The sequence below is a fragment of the Callorhinus ursinus genome, unplaced genomic scaffold (genome assembly GCF_003265705.2).
Source record: "Callorhinus ursinus isolate GAN/ISIS: 27379988/994484 unplaced genomic scaffold, GSC_fseal_2.0 scaffold33, whole genome shotgun sequence".
Lineage (NCBI taxonomy): Eukaryota > Metazoa > Chordata > Mammalia > Carnivora > Otariidae > Callorhinus > Callorhinus ursinus.
Genome location: NW_027397095.1, coordinates 14,777,210 through 14,801,829, shown reverse-complemented (window position 1 = coordinate 14,801,829; position 24,620 = coordinate 14,777,210). Strand labels below are relative to the sequence as shown.

The window sequence follows — 24,620 nt, the reverse complement described above, 5'->3', positions numbered from 1 at the left end:
TCTGGTAAAACACTCTCACCATCCCTCATGCCCCAGGGGGTTTGGCGGGTTTGGCTGACAGGGAAAGAAGCATCCTAAACCCTTGGCTGGATCTTCTAGGTGATCCCGAGTCTGCTGTGACTGAGCTACAATGCGTTTGGCACAACCTGAGCTACATGAAGTGTACTTGGCTCCCTGGAAGGAATACAAGTCCAGACACCAACTATACTCTCTACTATTGGTGAGTGTGTATGGGAGACGTGTGGGGGAAGGACCGATTGTGATTGTTTGGGGAGCGTTGGGATCTAACCTACTTAAAAACCGAAACCGAAGAAAGAACATCCTGGTTTTGGGGGCTTTGTTTATCATTATTTTTTTAAGATTTTATTTATTTATTTTGAGACAGAGAGCATGAGCACGGGGAGGGGGGTGCAGAGGGAGAGAGAAAGTCTCCAGCAGACTCCCTGCTGAGCGTGGAGCCCGACGCGGGACTCGATCTCACCACCCCGAGATTGTGACCTGAGCAGAAACCAAGAGTCGGATGCTTAACCAACGGAGCCACCCAGGCGTCCCCTAATTATCATTATTTTTAATTGAAGTATAAATTAACACACAATGTTATATTAGTTTCAGGTGATGACATAGTAATTCAACAATTCTGTACATGACTCAGTGCTCACCTTGATAAGTGCAGCCGTCACCTGTCACCATACCACGTTATTGCAATATTACTGACTATATTGCCTATGCTGTGCTTTGCATCTCCCTGACTTATTTATTTTTTATTTAACTTATTTTTATTTAACTTATTTAACTGGAAGTGTGTGCCTTTTAATCCCCTTTGTCTGTTTCACCCACCCTCCACCCCCCTTCCCTCTGGCAACCACCAGTTTGTTCTCTGCATTTAAGAGTCTGTTTTGTTTTTTAGATTCTACATAGAAGTGAAATCATATGGTATTTGTCCGACTTCTTTCACTTACCATAATATCCTCTAGGTCCATCCATGTTGTTGCAAATGGCAAGATCTCATTTTTTTTTTTTTTTTTTTTTTTTACGGCTGAGTCGTATTCCATTGTGTATATATACCACATATTCTTTTTACAAATCCAAGAAGATGGGCAGTTTGCTTCAGTGGAAGGTGCATCTGCTTTTGGTGTCTACTTTCTTTAAAAAGTAACTGTAGATCCATAGGATGTTGCAAAAAATGTACAGGGAGATCCCAGTGTACCCTTCATGCAGTTTTTCCCAAAGGTAACATGGTCTGTAACTAGAAGGCAGTATCAAAACCAGAAAGTTGCTGTGGTTACAATCCACTCACCTTATTCAAATTTCACCAGTGTCACATGCACTTGTGTGTGTGTGTGTGTGTGTGAGTTCTATGTAATTTTATCACACGTGTAAACATAGAACAGTTCCATTACCACAAGGATCCCCTGAGTTGCTATTTTATGCCCATACCCTCTTCCCTTCTGCACCCCTCTCCCGCCTTTCCCTCCCCCAAGTCTCTAACCTCTGGCAATTACTAAACTCTTCTCCATCTCTATATTTTTGTCATTTCAAGAATGTTACTAGAATAGACATAGCATATAACTGTTTGAGGCTGACTTTAAAAAAAAAAAAACTGCATAATACCCTTGAGGTCCCTCCAAGTTGTGTGTATCAGTAGTTCATTTTTTCTTTTTTTATTCCATGATGTGGATGTGCCAGTTTGTTTAAACATTTATTCATTGAAGGATATCTTGGTTCTTTCTAATTGTTTGCAGCTATGAATAAAGCTGCTATAAATACTTGTGTTCAGGTTTTTATGTGAGAATAACTTTTCCTATCTCTGGAAGAAATGCCCAAGAGTGCAGTTGCTGGGTCATATGGTAATTGCATATTTTGTGTTATAGCCAACTGCCAAACTATTTTTTAGGGTGGCTGTATCATTTTACATTCCCACCAGCAACGTATGAGTGATTGGTATCTACCTTTAAAAAGGAAAACGATATCATGCCCGGTGATAAAAAGTAAGTTGACTCAACACCTGAAACTAATGTAACTCTACATTGATGATGACATATAATGACATACTCTACAAATGATGATGATGTAGAGTTGTATGTCAACTCTACATCAATTAAAAAAAATTAAGGAACTGATGAGAAAACAACTATTAAAAAAAAAGTAGATTAGCTCCCCACAAAATAACATATCTGAGATTTGTGAGCACATCCACAAAATGTGTTAAATTTCTAAATTGATCTTTAAGCATTTCCTTTCTTTTAGAGCCTAGAATTATTAGCAGCAGAACAAGGAAGAAAGGACCAGGTTAATCAGTTCAATTCAGCAGGAAGAAAGGACCAGGTTAATCAGTTCAATTCAGTAAGACTTGACTTGGCGCACATTGTGGGTAAAGCACTGAATAGGCAGCAGAGATAGGAAACACGGCTCTTTGCTCATAAGTTTAAAATGTAGAGGGGGAGAGACAGCCCCCAGCCCAATTACCTGTATAAAAATAACAGTGTCTGATGAAGGCTAGCAGAGGCACAAATGCTCTTTAGAAGCTAGGGTGGAGCTTGGGGGTGGTGGCAGGGCAAGGCTGGGGGGCTGGGATGAAGGGGGTGGACTGCACCCATGGGGGGTTTCTCTGAGCACGGGCGGCGGCGGGGGGGGGGGGGGAAGAAGGGCCATGTTCCGTCTGTGTGACACCAGGCTGGGGAAGGGGGAGAACTTTGCGTCGGCAGTGTGCTCTCCCCATGGCCTTGTCCCTCCTTCTGTCCTTCATTCAGACTGCTTCTGAGAGAATGGGGTGCGGAGGGCCACGTCCAGGACTTCCGAAACTGTAGGATAAACATGGCCTCGGCTCCCGGAACGTCCATCTTGCCCGATGATGTGATGAGACAAATTTTTGGCATCTCAAAGCACTCTGCGAATCCCGGCATGGCATCGCGGGACTCTCCGGCCAGTCCCCTGCGGGCTCGCTGAGAAAAGCCCGCACTCTGCTCCCCTGCTGCACGCGGGGTGCTCCCCGCCGAGTGCGCCTGGGAAGCCAGACGGCACTGAAACTGTGTGGTTCAGTCTCGAGGGTGGTTTTTTCCTCCCGAGATCAACAATTCTCATTTGAGGTTTTGTAGTTTCACTGGCCCACTTGTGGTACTTGTTTCTCCTTTCATTAAAGCCCTGCAGTGGCTCCCTGGTGGCTTTGGGATAAAGTCCAAACTCCTCAGCACTACGGACAAAAGCCCTTTCTGACCTGGCTCCTTCCGCCCCCGTCTGGCCCCAGCTTCCTCCCCCTCCGTCTGTGCACCCCCACCCTCTCGCATCCTCCCCTGCCGTCCAGCCAGCGCCCAGCGCCTTTCAGTTCCTCAAACAGACCCTTCAGCCACTCGAACAGAACAGTGGCAGCACGCCACGTCCCCGTGTAGCGAGGACCTCGTCCTTTCACCTGGACACCTCTGCTTTGTCCTCAGCTCAGCTCAGACATCACTTCCCTTCCAGAAAGCCTCCCTTGACCTCTCAAATCTAGATATGTGCTGGGTCATCTTGTCCCGTGGTACCTTGCACTTTCCTGTGTCCTCGTACTCAGCACGTTGTGTTGTCACTTCCTGTTTACTTAGCGGTAGCCCTCCCCGGGCTGCTGTCTCCCTTGAGAGCTGAGGCTGTGTCTTGTTACCCTCAGGGCCTGACACATGGTAGGGGCTCCAGAAATAAGGTTGAAATGTGCGGTAGGGTCCAAAGCTTAGAGAACATTTGGGATTAGCGTGAGGACCTAGGAGGGGTAAGCAACTCAGGAGCATTATGGTCCAGGAGGAAAAAGAGAAGGACCTAGTCGGTCAGACTCCCCCAAGGAATTGCTAGTGAAGGGGCCAGAGGACTAAGCCTTAAAAGGAGTACCCTGGCTCGGAAGATGTTGCAGTGAAGTCTGGGGAGAGCTGTTAGTACAGGCTTTTAAGATGTCTTAGAAGTTGGTAGCATCCAACTTTTTTTGTGTGTTTATTATGCTGTTAACTTCTCTTGCTTTCCCTGGAGTAGTTACTGGTAAAATCACAGGGAAAACCTTTAGAATCTGTGTCTATAGAAGGTGCAGGGGAAGGAAGGAAAAGTATGAAAACCGTCCCTCGTTCCATGGCCACCTGTGCCGGAAAGCAATCAGATATTAGGAGTCAGGGCGGTACTGGAGGCAAACAGTGGCCCAGTCCTTGGAGTTCTGAGCCCAAGATAGGCAAGGGCCTTGAGGCATGTACTAGCACAAAACAAGTCTTTGTGCCAATCGCAAAACCTGCGCCCCCTCTGGGTGAATAAATTATAAAAAAAAAAATTGTACCCACCAATTGGAACAAGCATTCTTCTTCCTCTGGGCTGAAAGATTCCTCTTCCTCTGGGCTGAGGCAGCATCTTGCCAAAGCTGAGAGCAGATGGTGCTTGGGCTGGCTATCAGCCCTCAGTTGATGCCACTGTGCAGAGTATAACCTGCAGCCATTGGGGGTGGGTCACAAAGCCATCCCAAGAGAGTGGTGGTTCACTGGTGCCCGAGGAGGCAGGTGTTAGGGACACCACTTCTTGTCATGCGTGTTCCCAGCATCGGTCATCAGCGTGGACTCTTTCTGTAGTACATACGACCTGTGCTGTCCGATACAGAAGCCACAACTCCCCTGTGACTGCTTAGATACGAATTTAAATTCATTAAAATTAAGTCGAATTAAAACTTCAATTGCTCGGTCTTACTGGTCACTTTCACGCGTGGCTAGTGGCTCCTGCCTTGGACAGCACAGATAGCAAACATTTCTGTAATTCCAGAAAATTTCCTTGGACAGTGCTGGTACAGATTCTATATTCTTCTGCCCTCGGCACTCTGCAGCTTATTCTTTTAACAGATTATTCTGTTAAATGGGCATAGTAATATTAGTGCTACCTCTTAAGGTTGGTGTAAGGGCTGTTATTGGGTGAGAAATATTTGGAGCTGTGCCCAGCTGCTAACACATACAGAGTAAGTGATCAGTGTGTGAGAGCTATATTTTTTTTATTACTATTATTCATCCTCACTCCCTTGTAGATGTAGCTGGTATGCATCGGTGGCTTCTTACCCCACTTGGAAGAATTAGCAGCTAGTCCTTACCTCCTCTACCCCTGTCCTCCCCTAGAGAGAGCCTTTCCAATCAAAACCACAAAAGAAAGGCAGATGCTTGGCTCGTTCATTATCAAGCACTTGGAACTGGTTTAGGTACCAGTTTAAATCATGTCAAACGAACTGCCAGAGACTGTTTCCCTACTCCCCAGTCAGAAACTGGAATCACTTTGAAGCCCCAGGGCAATGACTTGTGGTTCTGCAGGGCTAGTCTGGCATTGAAAGGAGCCTGACCTTAATAGCTACAGACTAGGGGCACCTGGGTGGCTTAGTCGGTTAAGAGTCTGTCTTCAGCTCAGGTCATGATCCTAGGGTCCTGGGATCAAGCCCCATGTCAGGCTCCCAGCTCAGTGGTGAGTCTGCTTCTCCCCTCTCCCTCTGCCTCTCTCCCTAGCTTGTATTCTCTCTCTCTCAAATAAATAAATAAAATCTTTAAAAAAAAAAAAAAGTAGCCACAGACTAGCTCTGCCAATGAATTTTAGGGAATTTCTTACCACATTAACCATCTTCAGAGTTGGGGAAATTGTCTTTAAATCTGTCCATTTCCTCCTTATGTCTATAGTGTGATTCTGTGGAAGATTTCAGTGTCTGAATCTTCACAGGAAGCACCTGAATGCCTTCTGGCTCAGGTTCTTATCTAGCATTTTGCAAGAAGTCCCCAAAAGTTGTCTGTTCAAAACCCAATATTTCCCCTTTTGTTATTTTGTCCAAATTTACAACAACAAAATGTTTTTAAAAATTTCTTATCTGGGGTCCGTGAGAGTATCGTGAAACACCCAAGGTACAGAAGTGAAAAAGGAATCTTAAAGATTGCCCATTAGAGAAGTTCCTTTCACTGGTTGAAAAAATTAATTTTCTGCCTAGTTGTTTTTTTTTTTTTAAGTTATGTAACAAAAGTGTCATAAATTTCTTCAGTTTCTGTTTCTGGGTGTGGGTGGAAAACATTCCAGGCCTGTCTGATCTAAAAACTAGCCATGGCACTAACTTAGAAACTATAGTTTCTAAGACTGTATTCATTCATGAACCACAGGGGCCTACAACTAGGAGAAAAACTTTATGTACCATCTCTTAAGGGACAAGAGCATTTTCTGTATTTTTTAAAAAGATTTTATTTATTTATTGGAGAGAGAGAAAGCACAAGCAGAGGGAGCAACAGAGGGAGAGGGAGAAGCAGGTTCCCTGCAGGGCTCGATCCCAAGACCCGAGCCAAAGGCAGATGCTTCACTGACTGAGCCACCCAGGCGCCCTGCATTTTCTGTATTTAAATATTTCTTTGCATAGCCTTTGAAGGAGTAAATACATTAGATCTGAGTTTTGGGGTTTGTTTTTAAAGACTTTATTTTTGTAGAGAAGTTTTAGATTTACAACAAAACTGAAGGGAAGGTACAGAGATTTCCCGTGTACCCTCTGCCCCCACAATTCATGGCCTCCCCCATTTTCTGCATCCCCCCCGCCAGGGTGGTACATTTGACACAACTGATGAACCTACGTTGATACATCCTAACCACTCACAGTCCATACTTTAACTTCAGGCTCCCTCTTGGTGTCGTCTTTACTATGGGTCTGGACAAATGTATAATGACACATGTCCGTCATCATAGCCTCCTCGTACAGAGTATTTTCATTGCCCTCAAACTCCTCTGTGCTTTCCCTGTTCATCTTTCCCTCCGCAGCCCCTACAGCTCTGATCCTTCATTGTCTCCACAGTGCTGCCTTTTCCAGAGGGTCCTGTGGTCAGAATCCTACAGCATGCAGCCTTTTCAGATCGATTGGCTTCTTTCGCTTCGTAATGTGCATTTACATTTCCTCTGTGTCTTTTCCTGGCTTGATACCTCTTTTTTACCATGCTGAATAATATTCCGTTGTCTGGATGCACTGCAGTTTAAATATCCACCTGCTGAAGGATGTCTTCATGGCTTCTGAGTCTTGGCCGTTATGAATAAAGCTGCTGTAAACATCTGTGTGCAGTGTTTCGCATGGACATAAGTTTTTGACTCCTTTAGGTAAATACCGGGGAGTGTGATGACTGTTCGTATGGTATAAGAGTATGTGGCGTTTTGTAAGAAACTACCAAACTCTGCCCCCAGAGTGGCTGTAGTATCTTGCATTCCCGCCAGCAGCGAAAGAGCATGCTTGTCGCTCCACATCCCCCCACCCCCTCGGCATTTGCTGGTGGCACTGCTCTGGGTCATGGCCATTCTAATAGGTGTGTAGTGGCATCGTGTTGTTGTAATTTGCATTTCCCTGATGACATACGGTGCGGAACATCTTTTCAGACGCTTCTTTGCCATCTATATTTCTTCTTTGGTGAGGTGCCTGTTTTCTTATTGTTTTAAGAATTCTTTGTATATTTGGGGGTAACAGTCCTTTTCAGATGTGTCTTTTGCAAATATTTTCTCTGAGTCTGTGGCTTGTTTTCTTATCCTCTTACTACTGATTTTTGCAGGGCCGAAGTTTTTTAATTTTAACGAAGTCCAGCTGACTGATTATTTCTTTTCTAGATCCCTGTCTTTGGGGTCGTCACCACACTGCAGCTCATCTAGCTTTTTCCCTCTGTCATCTCCTAAGAGTTTTATGGTTTTGCACTTTACATTTAGGTTTGTGATCCATTGTGAGTTTAGTTTTGTGAGTGGTGGAAGGACTGTGTCTAGATTCAGTTTTGCATATGGACGTCTGTCTAGTTGTTCCAGCACATTTGTTGAAGAGACTGTCTTTTCCCCCTTGTCAAAGATCAGTTGACTGTATTTATGAGAGAGTATCTGATGTGCAAAAGAATCCCCTGGAGAATCGCTGTCAAAATGCTGATGCCTCGGCCCTGGGCAGAACCTGTCAGTAGGATTCCTGGGAGAGGGCTTGAGGAATCTGCATTTTATACAGCTACAGATGACTCGGAGGTAATAAGTCAAGGGTTTGGGACTCGTCACTGTTAGGTCATTCTTAAAATTGCCTTCCTTTTCTGTAGAACCTTTGCACAGCTCCCATTATGGCTGAGGTAGGGCTTGACTCTGGCTTCTGCCAGCTACTATAAGACAGAACCCTCTGACACCCTAGAGAGAGAAGTGTCACGAGTACCTTCTGTGGACCCGCACCACACTGGGTGCTGATGCTCACTGGGGAAAGGTGTGTGTAGAGGTTCGGGATGGGAAATAAGATGCCAGCATTGCTGCTTATTGAAGGCATCTAAAGCCACAGCTGGAGTAAGACATGTAGAAAACCACTGGGTTCTGGAACGTTGATCTGGCAGGGGTTAGAGGGCACTAATAATGAAGGTCAGAGAGGTCCTTCTGGAAGGGACATGAAGCCTGAAGTGATGAGGGCACGAAACAGGGTGAGGGTTCCAGGAATGTCGCAGGAGAGAATCCAAGAAGCTTTGCGAAGGAAGAAGTAACAGAATTTGGTGACAGCATATGGGGAAAGGGGAGGGGGGGAAAGGGTGATTTCAAAGGCCTTACTCAAGGAGTCCAGAGACAAGGCGCTCTGACTGATGGGAACGGGGAAGTTCAGAAGACAGGCAGTTTGGCAGGGAAGAGAGGGCATAAGGACGTTGACTTTGAGGCCGGAGTGGAGGACTCCAATGGAGCGGTTAGAAATCTGGGACTAGCTCCGAGGAATCCCCAGTGTAGAAATTCTAGTCTAGGGACAGGCGTGATAAACTGGGGGAGAATGGATGAGGGAGGAAGCAGTAGAGAGGAAAGTGCAGAGGGCGGAGGACCGAATGTGAACCCTCTGAAAAGGGGAAAGGGAGGAGAAGCCACGAAAACAAGGCAGGCAGGCAAAAGGGCCAGAGGAGAACCAAGGAATTCAGCAGATGAGGCATTTTCAAGAAGCCCAAAACTTCTCATGCTGGCCTCATAACATCTTTCATACAGAAGACGAAAAGGAGTCAGGGCTCCTATAGTTTCCATAGCTAATGAAAGCACCAGTGTTAGGGCGCCTGGGTGGCTCATTCAGTGAAGTGTCTGCCTTCGGCTCAGGTCACGATCCCCAGGGTCCTGGGATCGAGCCCCCATCGGGCTCTCTGCTCAGCGGGGAGCCTGCTTCTCCCTCTGCCTGCCGCTCTCCCTGCTTTTGCGCTCTCTGTCTCTTCCTCTGACAAATAAATAAAATCTTTAAAAAAAAAAGAAAGAAAGAAAATACAAGTGTTTGGGGCGCCTGGCTGGGTGACTCTTGATCTCAGGGTTGTGAGTTCGAGCCCCACATTGGGTGTAGAGCTTACTTAAAAAAAAAAGAAGAAGAAAGTACCAGTGTTCATCAAAAAGGAACATTCGTTTCTTCCTAGAGTATGAAACAGAGCCACATTATAAAATAGGGTTTTAAGAAAAGTTATCTTTCCATATTGCAAATGTTGCCTTTCATGGTCCTCTTCAGCCATTTAAAAGAAAACAAATGTCTGCCTTTGTTTCCTGAACACCTTGTGAAAAATAATCCAGAAGGTTGTCTCATTATATCTTGCAGGCACAGCAGCCTGGGAAAAATTCTTCAATGTGAAGACATCTATAGGGAAGGTCAACACATTGGTTGTTCCTTTGCTCTGACTAATTTGAAGGATTCCAGTTTTGAACAACACAGTGTCCAAATAGTGGTCAAGGATAATGCAGGAAAAATTAGACCATCCTTCAATATAGTGCCTTTAACTTCTCATGGTAAGTTTTAGAAGTCCTGTACAACAGTGTGGATAAAAGTGTTACATCTTTCGAACAGTCAATACAGAGAATAAAAAAGGGATGACTTTGGTTTTAAGATTTTCCCAGAAAAAAAAAAAAGGACTGTATTTATGTATACCTTTATTTGATTTTTTTTTTAAAGCAGCAGGCTTGGAAATTCTAATATTTCTTGAGTATATGTGCACATGCTTTGCTCTTGTTTGCTTCTGAGTGTGCCAAGACTTCGAACACACAGTCAGTTGTAGAATCGAGTCTGGAACCAGGCTCTCTGACTCTTAAGCTCTGTTCTCTTTTACTAATGATGCTCGAGAGGATGATGCTGCAGAATAAAATCAAATATGGTTCCTGAATAATCTTTCTCTTAGTTGAAAAAAGGCTTCAACTGGAGGAGGAGTGATCAGAAATGATTCAAACTAGCTAACGTGTGGGGTGGTGTAAGCCCCGACCGCTCAGAACAGCCCACGCAACCAAATGTTGGCCTATTAGAAAGAGGCCTCGACTTGAAAACACAGTATCTGCTTGAGCTCCTAGGTCTTCACTTTGGACAAAGCATATAAACTCTCTTTGTTTCCTCATCTGTAAAACAGGGTCCGTAGTCCCTCTTGACCTCAGAGGACTGTCCGAAGTTCCAAATGATGTGAGGTGTATAAGTATTTTGTAAATCTCTAAAGCAGACTACTACTATAAGCATCGTGTTTATTTATTTGTTGCAAGATCCCAACGGAGCACAGATTCTGGTGAAGCGGTATACAGAAAATTTATAGGCACATAACCATGAATTGACAAAGGTTCCCAAGTCTGGGAGCAGAACACTATTTGCCACCCCTTCAGATAGTCACGCAAGTGAATTCTAATTGTGGACCGAAGGCCAGGGGAGTGAGGTCGTGGTAACTTGCCAAGTGGGATAATCTGAAGCAAAGCCCTTTGCTGTCCTCCCCCTTGCTTGGTGGATTGTCCTCGGTGAACCTTTTATTTTATTTTAAAGATTTTGTTTATTTATTTGACACAGAGAGACACAGAGAGAGAGGGAACACAAGTCAGGGAGTGGGAGAGGGAGAAGCAGGCTTCCTGCCCAGCAGAGAGCCCGACGACGTGGGGCTTGATCCCAGGACCCTGGGATCATGACCTGAGCTGAAGACAGACACCTAACGACTGAGCCACCCAGGTGCCCCCTCGGTGGACCTTTTAAAGCTCATTTTGCTCTTCTTCTTCCTGGAGATTAGTGGCGACATAAAGGGAGATCCTTCTCAGCTGGAAGATGATATTTTCGAGTTGTGTTCTGCTCATCTTCCACTCTCTTCTGTCACTTAGTCTGAAGCGTAGTTGACTCCTGAAAAACTAAATTGACTAGGCTAATTTTTTTTTTACTTTAATTGTGGTTATAATCACATAACATTAGATTTCCCATCGTAACCATTTCTAAGTGTACAGTTCAGTAATGTTAAGTATATTCACATTGTTGTGCAACAGGTCTCTAGAATTTTCTCATCTTTTAAAACTGAAACTCGATGCCTCCTAAACACTAATTTCCCCTCCCGTAGCCCTTGGTAACCAGCTTTCTCTTTTCTGTTTCTATGATTCTGACTCTTTTAGATCCCTCATATGGGTGGAATCCTGCAGTGTTTGTCCTTTTATGATGGGCTTATTTCACTTAGTCTAATGTCCTTGAGGTTTGTCCATGTTGCAGTATGTGACAGAGACTAGGCTAATGTTTTAATTGTGGTCTTTGATTGACACAAGTGAGTGGCAGCTGAGGAAACCCCTGGTGCCCCTCATTATCCATTAGGTGGATGCACATCTGGACCCAAGTGCTTCTTTTCTTTATTCTCTGTGTCACAGCTGGATATCCTGGTGATACCCCAGCTGTGTTCTCACTGGATCGATGCAGGTCAGAGTTCACATCATCTGCCAGACACCCCAGAGATATTCTTTGGATCCATTTTATGAGCAGTTTAAAATAAGCTTTCTACATTAATCGTGACCTTCATTATGTCTACCCGTATATGAACCTCATCACAAATACTCTGGAAGCTAATTTGTGTTCTTCTGTTTCTGTTTTTCAGTGAAACCTGATCCCCCACATATTAAACGTCTCTTCTTCCAAAATGGTAACTTGTATGTGCAATGGAAGAATCCACAGAATTTTTACAGCAGATGTTTATCTTATCAAGTAGAAGTCAATAACAGCCAAACTGAGACGAATGATATTTTCTACGTAAGTTTTTCCTAGCTAGTTGATTTTATTTGGATATTTTTCTTTCACTTGAATTTCTTGTAGGGTAAGAAATGGAAACATCAGTGAAATGTAGCTCTTAGATTTGTCACCTGATGGTGACGATGGTGATGATGAAATTTCTTGTCTGAAATAGGGCATGGTGGAAGGTTTGATGGTTTATGGTAGGAGCTTTAGCTGTAAGATTCAAGCCATTCATCAATTCATTTGCTGAACAAATTTTTTTTACATATCTGCCATGTGCCAGGCACTGTTTTATGTGCACATGACCCTGACGAAAAGGTCTGTTTTTCCCGTGAAGCCTACCTACTAGGAAGTACATATGTAAATGAGCAAGCTAATTTCAGAGCATGAATGCTATGAAGAAAATCAAATGGGTCATGTAGTAGCATGATGGGAGGGCCTGCGGGAATAAGAGGTTGGGTCGTCATCCGAAGTGACGACATTTGAGATAAGACCAGAGTGACAAGCAGGGGCTAGCCATGTGAAGATCTGGGGGTGGAGGGGACAGCAAGTACAAAGACTCTGAGGCAAGAATGAGCTTGGCATGTGTGGGAGACAGAAAGGAGACTGGTGTGGCCAAAATAGAGTAGGGAAAGACATGTAAGCAGGAGGCCGGGGTCCGATCTGGTAGATACTTTGAGGCTCTGGTGGTGGCCATTCCATGGTCTTGGAGTTCGTGGCAACTAGAGTTGTCAAATTTGAGTAGCCTGTAGTTGTTGGATTTGGTACATTTATGCTGTTGGGAATCTAGTAGAAAACCTACTAATGAGAGGTCCCTGTGGGCCACTGGGCATAACAGGATGTGGGGTAACCTTGGAGCATCGGTCCCATTGTTCCGCTTTATGGTAGAGGTCACACACTCGGGCCTTCAACGCTTTTGTCTGAACGACAAACCAAGTGGGGTTTTGCTTAAATTCGAAAATTTTTGCCCAGATTTAAATACCGTGGTCCCCGGGGAGTGTAGTTTCCATAAGGTGGCACCTCAAGACCACAGGGACTGTGCTGGTCACTGGCGTGCCAGCCACCCCAGGCCCCGGGGTGCATTGGAGTTGGAGAAGTTCGAGACCAAGGGTTTTATATTGGCTTTTAAAGGAGCCCCACATCTCGCACATGGACAAATTCCTTGGTCCAGTTGTTTTAGCTTACCATGGGAGTTTCAAAATACTAAAGCCAGTGTTGACAGGCTGTAACCCCAGAGGGAGTGCCCAGGTCCACAGCTGACCAGAGCTTTTCTGGGCAATCGCAGGTGAATCTGTTTGCTGAAACAGAATAGTCACTCTCCATACCAGAAACCGGTGTCCCCATATGGTACTGCAAAGGAAAAAAGCAGAGGGCTTTCACGTGGGGAGAAGGTGAGGCTTGGATTTACAACGAAGTCAGCTGTCAGAATGACTACTCCGGCCTTCACTGCTCTCTTCTGTCTGAAATCCTGAGACATCATGCTGCTTGTATTACTCACTTGGCACTGAATTATGTCCTGCTGGTTCCCCTGATCACATGGGTAGGCCTTGTGTCCCGACTAAAAATAAAAGCTCCCGTAGGGAGGAGTTAGTAGGTAGTGGTGTTTACTTTGTGCGGCTCCTGCTAAGAGCGGCTGACGTGGATGGAGCGATTACTATGGAGTAGGCATTTTCATAAGCACCTTATCTCAGCTGTCTCGTGTAGTCGTCACGGTAACCCTGAGGATCTGGGGCCCGTGCTTTTGTTCCAGTTTCACAGATGAGAAAAAGGCAATCTCAGAGGTTTACTCCTAAGGTAAGTGGTAGAACCAAGATTTCAGCAGGTCTGACTCTAAAGCTTGTGTCCCTAACCCCGGTGGCCACCTCAGTACTTCCTCTTAACTGTCCCGGTCGTCACTTGGTGTTTATGATGCGCTGCACAGATCCTCTTCCAGGCACTTCTACAATAGCCTCTAACAGTCCATGAAATGCTTCTATCTTAACCTGTATTTTATTGAGAAACTAAGGCTCAGAGAGGTAAAGACACTTGCCGCAGGCCACACAGCTGATAAGTTGGTCTTTATGTATTCAAAGGTTGGTCTTCACATATTAAACTTTGACCGAGAGCGTTTGGTCTAACACCATGTGCATAGTCCTCACTTAGGAAACTCTTGTTGAGGGGCGCCTGGGTGGCTCAGTCGGTGAAGCGTCTGCCTTCGGCTCGGGTCATGATCCCAGGGTCCTGGGATCGAGCCCCGTGTCGGGCTCCCTGCTCGGCGGGAAGCCTGCTTCTCCCTCTCCCACTCCCCCTGCCTGTGTCCCCTCCCTCGCTGTGTCTCTCTCTGTCAAATAAATAAAAAATAAATAAAAAAAAAAAAAAAAAAAGAAAAGAAAAGAAACTCTTGTTGAACTGAGTTACCTTTTTTTTCCCCACAAACTTCTGCACTGAAGAGAATGTACATACTATGGAATTTATCCTCCTGAATCCAAACCGTAGTCTATTTGGAATTAACTCTGTACATTTGAGTTGAATGTTCTTTCTCCTAGCAGATGTTCACCAGCTGCTTCCTCTCCTAAAATGTCATCAGCTTTTTGTGTGCTCACTGATTTTGAGCTCTGCTGGTTAGACCTTTTTTTTTTTTTCCCCTTTTTGCAAGATTTTTTGAGGAATTCTTTTGCCTGGTGTTGCAGTTAAGAAGGGGAAGTTGGCTGGGACATGAACTGGTGCCGTCACAGGGGGGCTCTGGTCAGAGGTGGCTCATGACAGAATCACAAAGCGAGGACCGACCTTTGAGCAGCCCGCTTTTCCACACACGATCGATCTACTTGGCCTTCTGTGCCCTTGTTTTCCTTTCCTCACAGAGTTATCTGAGCCGTGGATAAACCGTGCAAGGGAATTTACATTTGAACAGGAGCCCAGAACCTTCAGTTTACACAGTGATGTGCCAGTTTGGGAATGGACACGCATCTGGGAGATGGCCCAGGGGAGGGAGACAGGAACCTGCAACCTGATCCCTCAAGCACTAGTTGGTACTTGGGATTCCCCTCCAGGCCTCTGATTCCCAAGTGGCTTTTTCTCTGCCGTATAGGAAGCATCAGTAGGATGCTCTTCGTCATTCAGTTGGCCTTTCAGCTCCTCACAGATGTGGCTAGGGACCATTTAGTAAATAACATTCAAGATCAAAAATCAGAGCTGTGTGTTCTGGCCTTCGTCTCATGTTTAAACGTCCCTTTGAAAGAAGCTGGCTGTTTGTTCCAGCTTTATTGAGGTACGGTTGACAAGTAAAACTATATATATTTGGGTTGTACAGTGTGATTATTTTCAAGGTGTACAACGTGATGACTTAATATACATATGTCTTCCGAGATGATTACCACAATCATGCTAATTAACACATCCATCACATCACACCGTTACCTTCTTTTAAATGGTGAGAACACTGAAGATCTACTCTCTAAGCAGATTTCAAGTATACAATGTGGTAGTGTTAACTGTAATCACCACGCTGTACATGAGATCCCCAGAACTTACAACCAGAAGTTTGTACCCTTTTGCCCAGCATCTCCCCATGTGCCCCGATCACCCAGCCCCTGCAACCACCATTCCACTCTCTGCCTCTAGGAGCTCATTTTAGATTCCACGTTTAACGGAGGTCATAGAGTGTTTGTCTTTCTCTGACTTACTTCACTTAGCACAGTGTCCTCGAGTTTCATCCATGTTGTCACAAATGGTAGGATTTCCTTCTTTCCCATGGCTGGATGATATTCCATTATATATATATACACCACATCTTTATTCATCTGTCAGTGCACACTTGGCTTATTTCCATATCTTGGCTGTTATAAATAATGCTGCAGCAAACATAGGGGTGTGTATATCTTGTATCTTTTCTTTCTTTTTTCTTCTTCTTTCTTTTTGTTAGAGAGAGAGCACATGAGCGGGGACAGGGGGCAGAGGGAGAGAGAGAATCCCAAGCAGGCTCCACACCCAGCGCAGAGCCCGACGCGGGGCTTGATCTCACAACCCTGAGATCATGACCAGAGCCGAAATCAAGAGTTGGACACTTAGCCAACTAAGCCACCCAGGCGCCCCAGCGGTGCATGTAACTTTTCAAATTAGTGTTTTCATTTTCTTTTTTTCCCAAAGATTGATTGATTTTAGAGAGCACGTGTGTGAGGGGAGAGTAAGAGGGAGAGAATCTTAAGCAGACTCCCCACTGATGCGGGGCTCCATCCCACAACCGTTGAGATAATGACCTGAGCTGAAACCAAGAGTCAGGATTCACTGACTGAGCCACCCAGGCGCCCCTATTTTCTTCAGAGACCCAATAGTAGAGTTACTGAATCATATGGTATTTTTTTTAATTGAAGTATAATTGACATATGGTGTTAGTTTCAGGTGTACAACATATTTTTTCAACAATTCTGTACATTTCCCAGTGCTTACCATAAGTGTCACCATCTGTCACCATACAATGTTATCACAGTATTATTGACTGTATTCCCTATGCTGGTATTTCTATTTTTAACTTTTCGAGGAAGCTCCATACTGTTTTCCATAGTGGCTGTACCAATTCACATTCCCACCAACAGGGCACGGAGGGTTTTCTTCTCTCCACACCCTTGCCACCAGCATTTGTTATCTCTTACCTTTTCGATGATGGCCATTCTAACACGTATGAGGTGATACCTCATTGTGTTTTTGATTTGCATTTCTCTGATGATTAGTGATGTTGAACATCTTTTCATATAACCTGTTGGCCAGAAGTAGACTATACTAAGCAACAGATTTTCATGTGTTGATTTTTTGCTCCAGTTTTGAAATATTTGCATTTTAGGAACTGATCTTTCTCTTTCCATCAGACAGCAAATGACTTAAATTGTGTGGATGAGAATTTTGCATTATACTATCTTTACTCTAACCCAGTTGTTTTTGATATATTATACTCTCAACAAGGGAGACTGTTTTTTAACATTTTTTTTTTAAGATTTTATTTATTTGTTAGAGAGCATGCTTGAGAGAGAAAGAGCAGGAGCAGGGGCGGAGGGAGAGGGAGAAGCAGGCTCCCCACTGAGCAGGGAGCCCGACACAGGGCTCCATCCCAGGACCCTGGGATCATGATCTGAGCCAAAGGCAGATGCTTCACTGACTGAGCCCCCCAGGCGCCCCTGTTTCTTTAACTTTTAATTGACGTATTGTGTCCAATAGAAAAATCACACTAGTTGTTATGTAGTGCTCAGTGATTTTTCACAAGTGATTTTTGCAAATGATTTTTCACTTATGTAACCAGCACCTCAGAAGCCCCATCGTGACCCCTTTTGGTCACTACCCTTCCAAAGAACAACTGTTAGTCTGACTTCTAATCCCATAGATTAGTTTTGTTGCCTCTTTCTAAACTTTATATAAATGAAGTATACAAAATTTACTTTTTTTTTAAGATTTTATTTACTTGAGAGAGAGCACGCATGCACAAACGTGGGGTAGGGGCAGAGGGAGAAGCAGACTGCCTGCAGATCAGGGAGCCTGATGCGGGGCCTTGATCCCACGATCCCACGACCCCATGACCCCAAGATCACGCCCTGAGCTGAAGGCAGCTGCTTAACCGACTGAGCCACCCAGGCGCGCCCAGAATTTCCTTTTTGTGTGTGTCTGCCTTCTTTCACTCGATGTTACAGAGTCACAGATATTGTTGCCTGCAGTTGTCAGTGTTTCATTCTCTTGCATTCATTCCATTCTGTCGCTATGTCACATTTGATTTCTCCATTCTCCCTTTGGTGGACATTTGGATAGTTTCCAGCTTGGGGTTTTATGAATAGAGTCTTTATAAACATTGCCTACTTGTCTCTTGGTGTGCGTGTGCATACGTTTCTGGGGGGCATGTGTGGCTCAGAGGCTTACGTAGGATTGTCTCTAATAGAGAATAGGACTTTTCCCAAATGGTTGTGCCAGTTTACACTACTAAGAGCAGAAATTGAGAGTGCTAGATGCTTCACATCCTCAACAACACTTGGTATTGTCTGGTAGGTGTGTGTATTGTTATCTTGTGGATTTAATTTGCATTTCCCTGAGAACTAATGAAGTTGAGCACTTTTGCACATGTTCCTTATCGATTTGAATACCCTCTTGTGAAATGCCTGTTCAAATCCTTTGCCAGTTTTTCTGTTGGGTTGGGTGGGATATAGGTATATATGTGTGTACGTATTATATATAAATGGAAGTATATATTATATGATATGTATACATGCAAGTCCTTTGTCAGGAATTGCAAATAGCTTCTCTCACTCTATACATGACTTTTTTTTTTATTTCCTTAATAGGATATCTTTGATGAACAGAAGAAGTTTGAATTTTAGTATAGATGACTTCATAACAATTTTTCCTTTAGGGTTAATATATTTTGGTTTTATTTAAGAAATCTTCAAGGTCATGAAGATGTTCTACATTTTCTTCTAAAATCTTGCTGTATTTGTGTATCTGTTCAGTTTAACTTTCACATTTAGATCTGCAATCCATCTGGAAATGACTTCATAAATAGCGTGAGGTGTAGGGGTCAAGATTCTTTTTTTTTCCTGTATGGATATGTAATTGACCCAGCACCACTTATTAAAACAAAACAAAACAAAAAAACCCAGCCTTCTTTCACTGCACCTGGTCCTCTTTTGATAGGATAAAAGGAAACCTTGTTAGAAATAGTTAAATGATATAATGTAGTCTCTTAAATTTTTTGAATTTATTTGTTTTTTATATCTTCAAGGTTGAAGAGGCCAAATGTCAGAATTCAGAATTTGAGGGAAACCTGGAGGTCAGTAAATTCAACTTTAGCTATTTGGGCTTAAAGTCATAGAATAATTGGGGGTGGGGCAGGGCGACCATAGCCTAAATTTGAACTGCTTTGAGAAAAACAGACTCCTTTATTCTCTGGGTTATTGCCAATTGTTAGTTGAGGAGTTAAAGTCAGATAATTTGGACTGCAGTCCAAGGCTTAATCATATACAGAATTTGGCAGATAATTGTATTTAGGATTCAGAGGCGGAGAAAGAGAGTAAGCTGATAACATTCCTTGTGTGTTTTTATTTTATATCTAAGGGTACAATTTGTTTCATGGTCCCCGGTGTTCTTCCTGATACTTTGAACACAGTCAGAATAAGAGTCAGAACAAATAAGTTATGCTATGAGGATGACAAACTCTGGAGCAACTGGAGTCAAGTGATGAGTATAGGTAAGCGAAACCGGGCTTCATCACAGTGTAAGCGACCGATGCGCGGGGACTGAGCTGAAGCAGAAAAGAGACTGGGGCGAGGGGTTGTCCTGCATTACTGATGTCATCCAGAGAATATCTACAACTGAACTGTGTTTTCTGTTTAATTACTGTCAAATCACCCAGGTTCAATTCACAATGTACAGCTCTTTGAAAATCCACAGTCCAAAGGGTGTTATTCTCTCTTCTGTCCTGTCTCCATCTTCTTAACAACCTGAACAAAAATATCAGAAGGCAGGCACGATTAAATCTGCAGATTGTGCAATGCTAGAGGGCTAGCCTGTGTGCTGGTGACAGAATCGAGAGTAGAACAGTGACCTTGATGTCATTTAATAGAGATCAAACTGTATCTAGGTTTGAAAACAACAGTTTCATTTATTAATGGAGTGGCTGAGCAAACTGTGTGTCAGGCCCAAGTACAGGATTGGAAAGACCTATGCTTTATGGGTGTGTGTGTGTGTGTGTGTGTGTGTGTGTGTGTGTGTGTGTGTGGTGGGGTGGGGGCATAGGGTTTTATTGAACTGTAAGCTCAGAGTGACTCAGCATTGACTTAAATATCCCCCAAAGGCATATGCAGCCATAGGCCGCAGTGAGGGTGCAGCACCCAGAACAAGGGAGTGCTACGGGGTGGGGATGCAGTGTCCCAACCACCTCACAAGTGTGCGGTATTCGATTCTGGGCACAACACCCTAGGAGGTTCAGTGGCAGACTGGAATCTGTCCACAAAAGGGGTAACAGGATGTGAAAGAATCTCAAAACTTTGGGGGGAGTGGTTGATGAAGCCAGCAGAGGGGTGAGGAGTCCTGATTGCAGAATTCTAATATTTGGGCTTTTGTTAGGTAGAAGAGGGAATAGGTTATTTTCTTTCGTGGCTCCACGGGGCAAAATAGGACCAACTGCAGAACCTTCTAATAGTTCTCTAACGGTCAGAGAAACAGATCATTGAGGTAGGCAGTTCCCTATTAATTGAGGGACCGAACAAGCTATGGGCCAGGCATGGTTGTATTAGTTATGAATTGTTGCATAACAAAGTACCTCAATACTTGGTGGCTTAAAAGATACATATTTACCATCTCATAGTTCCTGTGGGTCAGGAATCAGGGCCCCGCTTAGCTCAGTACCTCTGGCTCAAGTTCTTTCGTGGGGTTACAGTCAAGCTGTTGGCTGGGCCTGCAGCCTCATCTGAAGGCTTGACTAGGGCTGGAGAACCCACTTCCAGGCTCACTTTTGTGGTCGTTGGAAAGCCTCCATTCCTTGCTGGCTGCTGGATGGAGGCTGTGGCAGGTTGAATCATATCCCTCAAAAAGATACATTCAAGTCCCAACTCCTATACCTGTGAATGTGACTGTATTTGGAAATAGAGTTTTTGCAGATGTAATCAAGTTAAGATGAGGTCCCACTGTCTTAGAGTAGGCCCTAAATCCAATGACTAGTACCCTCGTAAGAAGAGAGGATACACGGAAACACCGAGAGACACACAGACACACAGGGAAGAAGGCCCTGTGAGGATGGAGGCAGAGAACGGAGTGATGCAACTACAGCCTTCAGGAATGATGCAGGAACACCAGCGATTCCTGGGGGCCACCAGAAGCTAAGAAGAAGCAAGGAGGGATCTTTTTTAGAGCCTTCAGAGGCAGCATGTCCCCGTGGATACCTTGATTTTGGACTTCCAGGCTCCAGAACTGTGAGAGAATACATGCCTGTTTTAAGCCATCTGGTGTGTGGTGGTTTGCCACAGCAGCCCTAGGGAGCTAATGCAGAGGCCTCCCTCGGTGTCTTGCCCCTTGGACCTCTCCAGGGGGCTGCCTCATGAAATGGCAGCTAGCTTGCTCAAGTAAGTGACCCAAGCAAGAGTGTGTGAGAGAACACCCATGTGGAAATCACAGTCTTTCTATAACCTAATCTTGGAAATGACGTCAGCGCTGCTATTCAGTTCTTTACAAAGGACAGTCAGTCCAGCCCACCCTCAAGGGGAGGAGATTACATAAGGGTGTGAATATCAGGAGGCAGGGATCATCTGGGGTCACCTTAGAGGCTAACACAATGATGCTAGGCCCTGATGTTGCTTTCTAGATGGTCATGCCCTAGTGGAAAAGATGAGCCTATAAGTAGGCATGACATTCTGTGTGTGAGGTATAGCAAGGCAGTTAAAAAGCTCTGGAACTTTTTGGACAGTGTCGGATTTGAGGCTTGATGGCATCACTTCCGAAACCCTTCTGGACGAGCCATTGAACCCCTGTGAGCCTTGTCCTTCTCATCTGTATAAATGGGAGATACTATTACGTATCTCTATTGCATAGATATGAACATGTACAAGCCCTTGGGATGGTATCACGTATATAGTAGATGCTCAGTTAAGAAGGAGTGGTAGTTCGGGTTAATTTAATACATGTTCTAATAGTGGTAAGTAACCAGTGAAAGGTAGTCACTGTTAATGAGATGACCTTTTTTAACAGGTCTAACATTGTGAATAGTGTCCAAAAACTAGTTAAGATATCCTGGTATCGGATAACCCTCAAGGTGTTTATTTATCCGCGCGGCATTTTAGGCCCTAGAGCAGGACTGTGTTGTTCACGATTAAGGGAGCAGAAGATAAGATAATCAAAGAGTTTTGGAAAGTAGGTTGGGGCGGAGCGCAGACATGTCTGTGATCTCGCTAGTTTGAGCCAACCATTGCTTGGTGTTTTTTTCTCAAAGGGGTCGATTGCTCACGTTTTGTGTTTGCTTTCCAATTTGCCAGGTGAGAACACCGACCCCACGTTCTACATAAGCATGTTGCTCGCCACTCCGGTCATTGTCGCGGGCGCAATCATAGTTCTTCTGCTTTATCTCAAAAGGTGAGGCCGCGGCCCCGGTCGGCCTGGCAGTTCCTGCTAGCCTGCGGGCTCCAGTTACTACTCTGTGAGGGTGTTGGGTGTTTGGCCCGGGTATCAGGAGCGCTTTGGCCATAAATGACCCGGCTAGTATTACTGCAGAGCAGGTTGCGGCTTAAAGCTGTGGGAAAGAACGCTTCAGCGAGTTGCGTGTGATTGGATGGTGCTCTGCGCACGCCAGCGGAGAGCCACGGGAGTGGAGGCCGGAGCGGAGGCCAGAGCCAGCTCCCGTAGGCCGTGGCAAGGAACTGAGATTTTTTTTTTTTCCTAAGCATGATGGGGACCCATTGGAGAGTTTTAAGCAGGGAAGGGCCACGACCTGATTGTACTGTCATAAAAGGTCACCTCACTTGCTGAACGAAGAACTGGCTTGCGCAAGAATGGCAGTGGGTAGGCCAGGGAGGAGGCCTTGCAGTGGGTGGGGGGGGGGAGGTGAGGGCGGCCTAACCTAGAAAGTGAGCAGCGGAGTCGGTAAGATGTGGTCAGAGGTGGGATGTATTTGGAAGGGCGAACTGAGGGTACTTGCTGAAAGCTGCTCATCCATCCGTGGAGGTCTGAGGCAGGTACTGAGGGTTCAAGGAGTGCTCAGACATGGGGCTTCAGCAACTTGAGTGAACGCGGGAGCCGTTTGCTGAGACGGAGAAGATTTGCGACGAGCACTGGCTGTAGGGCGAAGGTGAGGACTTCAGGTCTGAACGGAAGTTCGAGATGCCTAGTAGATACCCAAGTAGAGACGTTAAATGGGTAGTTGTGTGATGAACCTGGAGTACAAGGGAGAGGTCTGGGCCGGAGATCGAATTTGGGGAGCCCTCGGCATGTAAACAGACCCGAAGCCCTAAGACTGGAAGAGATCACTCGCAGAGCGAGTGGGATGGAGGGTGAAGGACAGAGCCCTGGGCCACACCAACGTTTAGGGCCCAGGAGATGAGGTGGGGCCACCAAAGGGTACTCTAAGGTACAAAGATGGACAGGGGGAGAAGAAGAAAGAAAAATTGAAGAAGAATGTACCCTGTTCTCAGAAGATTATTTTTTTCAAAATTATAAGCAGTAAGCCCCCATCAGGTCTCTGATGAGTAAAGCACCATTATTATTTAAATAATAGGGGAGAGTGCACATGCCTGCACACTTGTGCATGCACACACACACACAGAGTCATAACCATGTGAGGTGATGGATCTGTTAATTCGCTGGATTGTAGTCATCATTTCATAACGTATACATATATCAGAGCACCATGTTCATCTCAAATGTAGATGATTTTTATTTGTTGAGTATATCTCAATAAAGCTGGAAAAAAAGTTTTTTTTTTTTTAAATATTTTATTTATTTATTTGACAGAGAGAATGAGATAGAGAGAGACAGCATGAGATGGGGGAGGGTCAGAGGGAGAAGCAGACTCCCTGCTGAGCAGGGAGCCCGATGCGGGACTCGATCCCAGGACTCCAGGATCATGACCTGAGCCGAAGGCAGTCGCTTAACCAACTGAGCCACCCAGGCGCCCTGGAAAAAAAGTTTTAAAAATGATAGGGTATGAGCAGTCTGTTTCCCCTGATGGCCCCTTTGGTCTGCCCATACTGGGTGCTCTCAGGACATCGGTCTCTCAGCTTCTTGTGAAATTTCTTCACAGCCGCTTCATCATTCAAGATGACTTCTATACCATGTCTTTAGTCCAAGTCTTCTTTTAATGTGGCTTTTTTTAAGTGGGGTGTTCCTATGGGCTGGAAGATTTGATCAAAAAATGTCTCTGTTTTCTTAAAGGCTCAAGATCATTATATTCCCTCCAATTCCTGATCCTGGCAAGATTTTTAAAGAAATGTTTGGAGACCAGAACGATGATACTCTGGTAAGCCCTGATTCCAATGAAGTTTGAAATTGGTTTTTGTTGGGAGGCTATGGGATTTGTAAAGAGTTTGGTAAAATACACAAAACATAAAATTTGCCATTTTGACCATTTTTAAATGCACAGCTCGATGGCATTAGGTACATTCACAGTGTCGTGCAGCCATTGTCACGATTTCCAGAACTTTTTCATCATCCCAGATAGAAACTGTGCCAGTTAAGCACTAAGTTCCCATTCCCCCCAGCCCCTGGTCACCTCTTTTCTGCTTTTCTGTCTCTCTGAATCTGCCTCTTCTGGGTACCTCGTGTAAGTGGAATCCCACAGTATTTGTCCTTTTTTGTATCTGGCTTCTTTCACTTAGCATAATATTTTCAAGGTTCATCCATGTGGTAGTGTATGTCAGAACTATATTTCAGAATGGGTTACTTTTTTGTAAGATTTTACTTACTTATTTGACAGAGCAAGCACCAGAGGGAGAGGGAGAAGCAGACTCCCCGCCGAGCAGGGAGCCCGATGCGGGGCTCGATTCCAGAACCCTGGGATCGTGACCTGAGCCAAAGGCAGACACTTAACTGACTAAGCCACCCAGGCGCCCCTAACATTGGTTATTTTAAACTTCATTTTATCTAAAAGATTAAAGAAGAGGCAGTTTATCATGTTGTATCCCAGGGGCGCCCGGCTGGCCCAGTCAATAGAGCGTGTGACTCTTAATCTCGGGGTCAT

At 44.8% G+C, this 24,620-nt stretch overlaps 1 protein-coding gene across 3 annotated transcripts in view; it reads left to right on the top strand.

Moving 5' to 3' along the window:
- IL13RA1 (interleukin 13 receptor subunit alpha 1) overlaps nucleotides 1-24,620 on the top strand; it is an 80,226-nt gene that overhangs the window by 15,660 nt on the left and 39,946 nt on the right. For all 3 annotated transcript variants that reach the window (XR_012374367.1, XM_025852743.2, XM_025852742.1), the window contains exons 4-10: nucleotides 100-220; nucleotides 9,542-9,729; nucleotides 11,814-11,965; nucleotides 18,681-18,728; nucleotides 19,013-19,145; nucleotides 21,925-22,021; nucleotides 23,816-23,900. Coding sequence is in view for 2 of the 3 variants with exons in the window: in XM_025852743.2 (XP_025708528.1) it covers nucleotides 100-220; nucleotides 9,542-9,729; nucleotides 11,814-11,965; nucleotides 18,681-18,728; nucleotides 19,013-19,145; nucleotides 21,925-22,021; nucleotides 23,816-23,900 (824 nt within the window). In the remaining variant the exon portion in view is untranslated. The remainder of the gene's footprint in view (nucleotides 1-99; nucleotides 221-9,541; nucleotides 9,730-11,813; nucleotides 11,966-18,680; nucleotides 18,729-19,012; nucleotides 19,146-21,924; nucleotides 22,022-23,815; nucleotides 23,901-24,620) is intronic.